At 40.7% G+C, this 10,817-nt stretch overlaps 1 protein-coding gene across 3 annotated transcripts in view; it reads right to left on the reverse strand.

Annotated features, from left to right (window-relative positions):
* Positions 1-10,406, reverse strand: part of LOC139415239 (protein phosphatase 4, regulatory subunit 4) — a 116,202-nt gene extending 105,796 nt beyond the window's left edge. Inside the window, exons 1-2 of one of the 3 annotated variants that reach the window (XM_071163177.1) lie at positions 9,239-10,406; positions 7,215-7,288 (exon numbers count right to left, since the gene is read on the reverse strand). In XM_071163177.1, the coding sequence (XP_071019278.1) occupies positions 7,215-7,288; positions 9,239-9,343 (179 nt within the window). In that variant the 5' untranslated portion in view covers positions 9,344-10,406. Of the gene's footprint in view, positions 1-7,214; positions 7,289-7,905; positions 7,983-9,238 lie in introns of those variants that run through there. The other 2 variants (XM_071163179.1, XM_071163178.1) reach the window with 2 other exon arrangements.
* Between the last annotated feature and the right edge of the window lie 411 nt (positions 10,407-10,817).

Consider the following 10,817-nt stretch of genomic DNA (forward strand, 5'->3'; position numbering starts at 1 on the left):
ACAGAACCGCTTGTTGCAATTTCGATGAGGCTCTCTTGTTCAGATATCGGTAAGTGGACTGGAGGCAGGGCATGAAAGGGATCACAAATCAATTTTTTTGTGTCATCCGTTTCAGGAAAGTACCTGAGTAATTGTGCACCCAGCTCACTCAGGTGCTTCGCTATATCACATTTGACATTGTCCGTAAGCTTGAGTTCATTTGCACACAAAAAAAATAATATAATGATGGAAAGACCTGTGTGTTGTCTTTGTTATTGCAGGCAGAAAAAAGCTCCAACTTCTTAATCATAGCCTCAATTTTGTCCCGCACATTGAATATAGTTGCGGAGAGTCCCTGTAATCCTAGATTCAGATCATTCAGGCGAGGAAAAACATCACCCAGATAGGAAGTCGTATGAGAAAATCGTCATCATGCAAGCGGTCAGACAAGTGAAAATTATGGTCAGTAAAGAAAACTTTAAGCTAGTCTCTCAATTCAAAAAAACGTGTCAATACTTTGCCCCTTGATAACCAGCGCACTTTTGTATGTTATAAAAGCGTTACATGGTCGCTGCCCATATCATTAGATAGTGCAGAAAATACACAAGAGTTCATGGGCCTTGCTTTAACAAAGTTAACCATATTTACTATTGTGTCCAAAACGTCTTTCAAGTTGTCAGGCATTCCCTTGGCAGCAAGAGCCTCTCGGTGGATGCTGCAGTGTACCAAAGTGCCATCGGGAGAAACTGCTTGCACTCACGTTACCACTCCACTATGTCTCCCTGTCATGGCTTTGCACCATCAGTGCAGATACAAACACATCTTGACCACCAAAGTCCATTTGATGTCACAAGCTGTCCAGTACTTTACAAATATCCTCATGTTGTCCTGGTTTCCAGTGTTTTGCAGAAGAGGATGTTTTCCTTAACTGACCCCCCATAAACATAACGGACATATACCAGGAGCTGTGCCAGGCCCGCCACATCTGTTGACTCAACCAGCTGTAACGCATATAATTCACTGGCTTGTATGCAAAGGAGTAATTGCTTCAAAACATCTCCTGCCATGTCACTGATGAGTCGTGAAACAGTCTTGTTTGATGAAGGCATTGTCTGTATAGTTTCTTTTTGCCTTTTCCCCCAGCATTGTCCCAGCTAAATCCGCCGCGCAGAAATAATTAAGTCCTCCACAATAGTATGGGGCTTGCCTGTCCTCGCCACTCGGGAGCTCACCATATAAGACGCTTCTAGCCCCTTCTCATTAATGGTATCTGTTGCTTTTATACATGTCTTACTACTCGAAAACTATCTTTATTCTCACTCAAAAAACTCCAGTGGCTTATTTTTCTAAATGGTCATGTTTCGTTTTTAAATGTCTGCGCAAGAGGGAAGGTTTCATTGAGTTGTGAGATAGTACTTTTGCACATATGGACATATGCACTGTGGCTGATGAAAGGCACTACTCCCAATATAAGTGAACTCCAAATCAATGTAGTTCAGTGCTTTCCCGGGTAAGGGGGCAGTAGCTTTTCGGCTGCATCAGATTCACAACTGTCAGTATCCATGTAGGCTAGGATAACAACAAATGTAGAATTACTGATGCTAACAGTGGATGAGCTCGTGGAAGCAGAACAACCCGTGTCATCAACAGGTGCATGTGTAGTACCCCTGGTAGTAGCAGTACTACCAGTAAAGCTGTTATGTGTCTCTAGGGACGCGGGCCTTACTTTTAAACATTTATCCATTTTCGAGCAGACGGAGTGAGCAGCAGCTACGTTTGGGGACCGTTAGTGGAATGTTCCAGAAGGCATTTCTGCCAAAAAAACATGCGACATCCACCTAGTTTCCTGAAACAAGTCACAAATATATACAAGCATGTGCCTTTCCAAGCATGTCCAATCAATTGAATTTACCACTGGTGGACTCCAATCAACATGTCAAGGATGATCAATAGAAACAGGATGCACCTGAGCTCAATATCGAGTCTCATGACAAAAGGTTTTGAAAACTTATGTAAATAAGGCATCTGTTGTTTTTTTTATTATACATTTGCAAACATTTCTAAAAACCTGTTTTGCTTTGTCATTATGGAGTATTGTGTGTAGATTGATGAGGATGTATTCTTGTTTTAATCTATTTTAGAATAAGGTTGTAACGTAACAAAATGTGGAAAGAGGGAAGGGGTCTGAATACTTTCCGAATGCACTGTACAGTATATACTCCACAGGAACGGAATAAGTGGAATGGTATTAAATACATCAAATTGATACTTTAATTTTTTTTTAAATACTTTAATTTCCATATTTGAGCTAGCTGCACTTATTCCTCATTCATCTCTACTATATCTTGACATACTTCATTATGTTAATGTCTTTCCTATGAATGGTTAAACTATTTTTCATTGTAATTATGTGAAAGGGTAAAAAAAGTTTTATAACATACCAATGGCACAGGGTTCGCACTTTTGTCAATTTCTTGTCAGATCGTAAATCACCTCAGGCTTGACAGCTGCATTTCTCAAGTGACACACAGACACTGAACAATAGTCACTGGGGGGTTCCCGTGCTTACTCAGGAAGTAAACAAACTCAGCATGACCGGTGAAAGTTTTTAAGACCTTAATTATGTTTATGAATTTAAGACCTTTATTATGCCATGTGATGTGATCACATGTGATGCTCCGGTTAGCAGAACAACGCATCATTGCAGTTCATAAGAGAACGTGCGTACACCTGTAACGGATCACTCATACAGATAGCCAGTTAGCTTACTATCTTAATCTAACAAACACACTTCGGAAACAGTAGGAAGTGCATGAACATGTTATTATGATCGCGTTATGCAGTGATGCTGACTAGTGAGTCCATAATCATTTTATGAAGCGTATGTAACAGTCACATCCGTTACACTTAGAAGGAGGACTGACAAAGATAGAAAGGCAACCAATTACACATCCCCTCAGCCCTTGATGAAAGTTAGCTTTGCATAGAACATTTGAATACATTCATACTCTAAATGCATCTACAATAACTTTTTCAAAAATGTTAAGGATGTGACACCGCCTGTCCAAATGAGCGTTCGATCTTTACTAGATTGTAAAATTCTATACTAGCACTCAATGGACTAAAATGTGTTTGATATTGTTTCATTAACCTTCTGACTTCGTCAGAAACACAGGAGGACAGGTTAAGTACCAAAACAAGTTCTGTGAGCCATTGCCAAAAGCTATTAAATATAGTTGACTGAAAAACCTTACTCTGAGACTTTGTATCCTACCTTGTATTAACAATAACACACCATTTGGAAAATATAAAGGCCGACATTAGTCTGTACTTCAAAATACACACATTCAATTAAATATGAAAGTAGTTTAATTAGGAAATTAGCTATTTAGTTTTTTCATGCTCAGATTGACCTTACCATTGAATTTCCCCTTACGGAAGAACAATAATAATAACCAACGCCAACAAATACAATAGGATTTCTCACAGCTATAATGCTTGATCCCCTATAAATGCAATGTCTTACTCAGAGCTCCAAATAAATCAAGGTCATTAGAAGGGGACACATGCAGGCCTAGCAGACGGCTAACTTAGAATCGCACAGTGATCTCCACACATTCCCTGAGTGTGTTGTTATGTTAGGAGAATGCAGATTTGAATGTTGGGTCTGCAGTGGCAGAGATGGACCCCTCGACACACAATATGTAATGACAGACAATGTTCAATGGTTTGTAAACTCCCACATTTTCCAAACAAATAACACTTCTCCATGCGACTCATTTGGCAACTAAGTTGTAGCCAATTTACATACACTTAGGTTGGAGTCATTAAAACTTGTTTTTCAACCACTTCACAAATTTCTTGTTAACAAACTATAGTTTTGGCAAGTCGTTTAGGACATCTACTTTGTGCATGACACAAGTAATTTTACCAACAATTGTTTACAGACAGATTATTTCACTTATAATTCACTGTCACAATTCCAGGGGGTCAGAAGTTTACATACACTAAATTGACTGTGCCTTTAAACAGCTTGGAAAATTCCAGAAAATTGTGTCATGGCGTTAGAAGCTACTGATAGGCTAATTGACATCATTTGAGTCAATTGAAGGTGTACCTGTGGCTGTATTTCAAGGCCTACCTTCAAACTCAGTGCCTCTTTGCTTGACATCATGGGAAAATCAAAAGAAATCAGCCAAGACCTCAGAACAGAAAAAAATGTGAAGACCTCCACATCATCTTTGGGAGCAATATCCAAACGCCTGAAGGTACCACGTTCATCTGTACAAACAATAGTATGCAAGTATAAACACCATGGGACCACGCATCCGACATACTGCTCAGGAAGGAGACGCGTTCTGTCTCCTAGAGATGAACGTACTATGGTGCGAAAAGTGCAAATCAATCCCAGAACAACAGCAAAGGACCTTGTGAAGATGCTGGAGGAAACAGGTACAAAAGTATCTATATCCACAGTAAAGCGAGTCCTATATCAACATAACCTGAAAGGCCGGTCAGCAAGGAAAAAGCCACTGCTCCAAAACCACCATAAAAAAGCCAGACTACGGATTGCAACTGCACATGGGGACAAATATCGTACTTTTTGGAGAAATGTCCTCTGGTCTGATGAAACAAAAATAGAACTGTTTGGCCATAATGACCATCGTTATGTATGGAGGAAAAGGGGTAGGCTTGCAAGCCGAAGAACACCATTCCAACCGCGAAGCACGGGTGCGGCAACATCGTGTTGTGGGGGTGCTTCGCTGCAGGAGGGCCTGGTGCACTTCACAAAATAGATGGCATCACGAGGAGAGAAAATTATGTGGATATATTGAAGCAACATCAAGACATCAGTTAAAGCTTGGTCGCAAATGGGTCTTCCAAATGGACAATGACCCCAAGCATACTTCCAAAGTTGTGGCAAAATGGCTTAAGTAAAACAAAGTCAAGGTGTTGGAGTGGCCATCACAAAGCCCTGACTTCAAACCCATAGATCATTTGTCGGCAGAACTGAAAAAGCGTGTGCGAGCAAGGAGGCCTACAAACCTGACTCAGTTACACCAGCTCAACAGGAGGAATGGGCCAAAATTCACCAAACTTATTGTGGGAAGCTTGTGGAAGGCTACCTGAAATGTTTGACCAAAGTTAAACAATTTAAAGGCAATGGTACCAAATACTAATTGAGTGTATGTAAACTTCTGACCCACTGGGAATGTGATGAAAGAAATAAAAGCTTAAATAAATAATTCTCTCTACTATTATTCTGACATTTCACATTCTTAAAATAAAGTGGTGATCCTAACTGAGCTAAAACAGGGAATTTTTACTAGGATTAAATGTCAGGAATTGTGAAAAACTGAGTTTAAATGTATTTGGCTAAGGTGTATGTAAACTTCTGAATTCAACTGTAGGTGTTGAGGCCTGATTAGTAAATGGGGTCGCGAGAGATATAAAAATGGGTTCATGGTAGGGATGTTAACGGTTAACCGTTAATTGGTTAGTTGGCGAAAATAAATTTGACCGGTCCTGCTATCGGTCTGTAGAATAATTTGCATAATTTAGAGGAAGTAAATTGGCATGTGAGTATTTTTGTTAGTCGTCATGTATCTTATCACATATGCACAGCATACAGAGCCTAGTTTGAGGAGAGGAATGGCCCATCACTTGTCAGACAGCAGCTCCTCAAAAAGCTGGTACTAGAGTGAAATGTGCTTTTATAAGCCCAGTCATTGAGCGGAAATAACAATTCCAAATGTAATCGCGTGTTAAAAACTGTTTTGATGGCCACGATTAAAAAGAGATAGTATTTGTATTTCTCAATCTCAACTCGTAATTAAAGTGCTACTCCCATTCACCATTTGAGTGCATAGGCTATATAGTCAACGGTAGGCATGCTATCAGCGAGTCACCCACCACTTCGCAATGTGAGCTTGAGGCAGTATAATTGTTTGAAACCTGAACGTTTTACTTTACTTCAAATAATGATGAATGTCTTCCCTTGCTTCAAAGTAGCCTAGCCAAAATCCAACCATAGAAACGTGGAGGCAATTATTTTACAGAGACTTCCTCTTGCCATTAACCAGCATTTCTCTCCTGTTCTATTGGTTTTCATATTAACTTTCTTTCATTGTCCAGAAGCCAAAGGCACAATCCTAGTCATATTAGTAACCCATCATAGTTGTTGCTTTTAGAATCCCCCTCTTTCTAAGAGTCTCTGTCACTTATGGAAATGCATGCTTAAGGTATGCTTAAGGTATGCTGTTTAGTAGGCTTGGGCAGTGTACCCTATATACCGTATACTGTGGTATTTGGCAATAGCCACGGGATCGTATTTCAATACCATTGAAACTATTTATTTGAATTTCTTCAATAAATGTTCATATTTGTGGCTCCTATTACAGTAAATACCTGCAGTCAACTTGTGCAATACGTTAGGAGATAAAGCTGATAGGTGAAATGAAGAACACTGTCACATTATGAAGCTTACCATAGTTCCCCAGAACAGTTGAGCCAATTGTTTGTTTGTAAATAGCACAACAGGAGAAAGTGGGAGAAGGTGAGTCCAGCTGTGTATTGACAGGGGTCACTTTTTCCTTGCAGGGGTCTTTTGATTTCCTTGCATTTTTTAAATAATCTGTTCTTGCCCTGTCCATGGAAATTCACTATTACTTGTGCTAATTTTGTTAGCATTCTGGTAATAGACGACCAATGGGCTCCCCCTTGTGTACTAAGCCAGTAATACTGTAAATCCTGGGATGAGACAAGGACTGTATGACGATATGAAAATCTGGATACCCCCCCAACCCTACTGTTTACAACTGTGATTTCACGCAAATTGCATTTTGGCAAATGTTTACAGCAGTTGCATGTTCATATATAGGCTATAGCCTTTTGACTAAGGCAATAGGCTTGCTGTAGTTACTTGTTTTGATGAAACTCTTAATGAAAAATGTCCGTTCTGTGTACACCTGCAGAGTATTTTCTGTTGGTATTATCATTTTACTGCTTGGTAAACATTTGACCGGTTAATGAGGGTCGGTTAGTCGGAAGCTAAATTGAACGAAACCCCTGAGCTAATGTTTATTGCAGACATCAGATAATAGCTCCACCTTGCCCTCTGACCGCATTACTTCGGCTACACCTATTCAATCATTTCAAAACATTTTCATAAGGGTCTAGAGACTGTGATTAAAAATGACTGTGGTCTCTTACAATAGCCCTCCATTCCCCTTTACCTGAGGAGGTAGACCGCCCGCTCAATGTCATTCAAATCCTCGTCCACGGTCAGCTTCTCTATCTCTTCAGCAGTCTGAAAGTAGAACAGTAGACAGAAGATAATGAGAGATTAATCAGTTCAAGCCAAATAAAAACAGACATTGGACAACTTTATAAAGGACACATCGCCATCTACAAAACCACTGTGCTGCCGCTCAAATCGATAACTAAGTAACTTATGAGGATGCTCACCCACTAGGCACGAACGTCAATTCAACCTTTATTCCACATTGGTTCAATGTCATTTCATTGAAATGACGTGGAAACAATGTTGATTCAACCATTGTGTGCAAAGGGACTCCATTATGTGAGTGTGTGTGTGTGTGGGAGGGAAGGTTAACTACATTCTGTCTCCGTCTGTCGCTTCACTGGCTCTACCACTGTGACTGGGCATCCTATTGCACTAGTAATGACCTGTTTACCCAGACTTGAGTGGGGGAGGAGTGGGGCAAATTCTGGGTTGATGTGGTGAGGGCTGGACAGAATTCTGATCACGGTTCTAAATTGACTCAGCGAGTCATAAGTAAGGGGGTTGCAGTGAGGCACGACAGACTGACTGCAGTTATTTCTCTCTGTCCCTGTTTGCTTGCGTGGGAGAGTGTGCGTGGGGGACCAGGGGGAGTGTGGGTGTGTGTGTGCGTAGTCTCTTACGTTGAAGCTTCTCTCATTATCTGAGCCGCCTCACTCTGGATCCTCCTCGACACAGAAAAAAAGAAAGCGGAGCACAGAAAACACACGCCCACCTCTGAAGCAGCAGCCATGCATACAGAATAAGATAGTTAAAGTAGACTAACCCTTTCCTCACTACCTCACTGTCAGCCTAACAAGTATTTAAAGAGAGGAAGAGGAGAAAGATGGGACTCTAACCCTTTATGCATTCCCTAAGGTTGTCCATGTTTTAATATCACATTTGCACCAAGAGGATCCACAAACTACAGCAGGGAGAATTTAAAATAAAATAAAAATGTTTGCGGGCAGCCTCTTGCCAACCCCTGAACTACAGCATAGAGGAGGGTGACTATTTTTGATGGAGAGGAAATCCTCGACTGTTCTGCAGATACTGTCTGCAGTGGAGGAGCGGGCAAGTGAGGGGGAGAAAGAGAGCCAGTGATGCAAACAGCTGACAGAAGCTGCGTCACAGGAGAAAGCAAACGTGTGGGCAACCCCATTACATAGTCGGTTCTTGTAGTGATTTCTGCTGCATTCAAAGCAACTGGGAATTCGGAAAGCACCATTCAAGACAACTGGGACCTTGTGAAAAAAACTAGGTCAAATCATAAAGTCAGTGATCTTCAGGTCGGAAAGTCGGACCTCTAGAAAGCGGCCAGAGTTCCGGACTTGAAATTCCAAGTAGGATAACCGTTCAAAACGATTTTCCCAGTCTGAGCTCCCCCCCGAGTTCCCAATTGTCTTGAACGCATTGACGTCGGCAGTCGGCGATTTCCGAGTTCCCAGTTGTTTTGAACGCGGCTTTGGTTCGTGCGATTTCACAGGGGTAGCCTACACTGATGCTGAAATGATAACTGTCGCTGCCCTGTCGCCAGGCTACAGTGCGATAGCATGTTCCATTGACTATTTGTGCGAGGAACTAAAAGTTATGATATAGGCTAAGTCATGATAATGGCTAAGTGTAGGCAGGTGCCTATGTTCTGCTGTAATAAAGCAGAACCATAACTAAAAAGAAAAGGAAAATACAAATGACAGATGAAGGTGACAATAAGCATTGTCAACATAGCTACATATACATTTTCATATACATATAGGCTATTCGTAACATTAACAAACCTAGGCTTTGATATCAGAATATCTAACCATAGCCTATAATCCTGTTTTTAGTGATGTATTAAATTATTTCAATTACATTTCTACAAAGACAATTTTCTGAGAAAAAGGCATACAAAACATCACGCGGAATATAGTGAACAAATAGTAGAAGATCAATATTTCAAACATAACGTTAGCTATGCACTTTCTTGTCAAATACCTTTAGACTCCTGCGTATAGGTCTTTCGATGAATGTTAAGTCTTGCAGATCGTCTACCTGACCAAACAGGCTGGACTGGTTCAAAGTCATTTTGCTGACGAACATCTGTGTTTTTAGTCTCCTTTTTGGAACAGCTGTCGCAAGTGTTAAAGCCTTGTCATGGTCATGGCTCCAAACTGTGAATGTGTAAGATGAATTCTTTGATTTGGGGAAAGCTGATCCACCCACGAGAAAGCTTATTTGATGTTAGCCAACGTTACTGCCTTGGAACTTGATGGGTAGCAGTGGTGATAGATGATGAGTAACGTTAGTTCCAAGCACATCCGAAAAGCATGATCATCTCCCTCTCTGATTTGATAGAAAGCTATCTATGTTTAAATAATGGAAAAAATGCTGTAGTTATGCTTAAATCTCACAAGGTGAGATGTCACCTACTATCGCAAACAGTGATGCACTCAATTCCCACGAAAAGCTCTCATCGTCAACTGGTTTGGTTTGGCTACCTAGCTAGCTTTTTAGAATAACACGACCTACGAGCTTGCTAATGTTCCCTGGTGCACTTAGAGACGTCGTTTATTATCTTGAAATAACTAGCTAGCTACAGTACATAGCAGAAGTAATGTTTCCAAGTTCACTTCCTATATTAGAGTAGTTTCGACCTGTTCCAAGTCACAGAATGATGAAGTCCTTTTCGGTGGATGCTGACTAATAAACAGCTGAGACAGACTTAGCCAAAGCAAAACTCTACATGTAAACCGAAAAATAGTTTGCCAAAATAGCTAACGTTAGCTAGCTATCTCACAACAACATAACTACCAAAGCTAAGCTTTGAAATCCATCTACCCACAGTTGCTACCTATCAAGATTCAAGTTAGCCTACAAACGTAACGTTAGCTAGCGAAAACGTTAATACTGTAGCTAGCTCGCCAGGTTGGAGTTTAACTGAAGTGAAGTGAGTAGCAGATTATGCCCTTTTCGCTGTGCTAAAAACATTACTATCAACAACAGAAAAATATATCTCTACTCCAAGCTAACAAAAACACACTGTTATAGTTTACGTGTTCATTTGCCAGACACCTTGAAAATCTCTCTCTCGGCCCTGTAATGTTCAACATAATCCACGCACACGCACATACTGTTTACACCACGGAAACGCACTGCAGCGACTAAAGAGGTTTCCATGGCGACGACATGCTACAGTGCCTGGCTGAAAGAACGTAATGCACCTCTCATCAAATTCTAGTCCAGTACTAGCTATAAAAAATTGAAAATAGTTCGATTTGGTATAGAAGCGTGAAAATTGCCACACTTGTATACTTTCTTGCGCTGAAAAAAACCTGATATAATAGAATTTCAGCAAAGCCTCTGGTCGGCCTTTAGCGTCATCTGTGCGTCAATGTGAAAATGCAGTTACCTGCTTTTACGTTTTGGGTCTGGATCAGCCTTTCTTAAAGTAATGGGTCACGATCCAAAATGGGTCGCATACCTGTTAATGGTGGGTCGCCACGTGTCAGAGTAAATGTATAATTATCTAATTACTGGAATTGATTTGACCAAGTGCAACTGCACTCATTGTTCA

The sequence above is a fragment of the Oncorhynchus clarkii genome, chromosome 8 (genome assembly GCF_045791955.1).
Source record: "Oncorhynchus clarkii lewisi isolate Uvic-CL-2024 chromosome 8, UVic_Ocla_1.0, whole genome shotgun sequence".
NCBI lineage: Eukaryota > Metazoa > Chordata > Actinopteri > Salmoniformes > Salmonidae > Oncorhynchus > Oncorhynchus clarkii.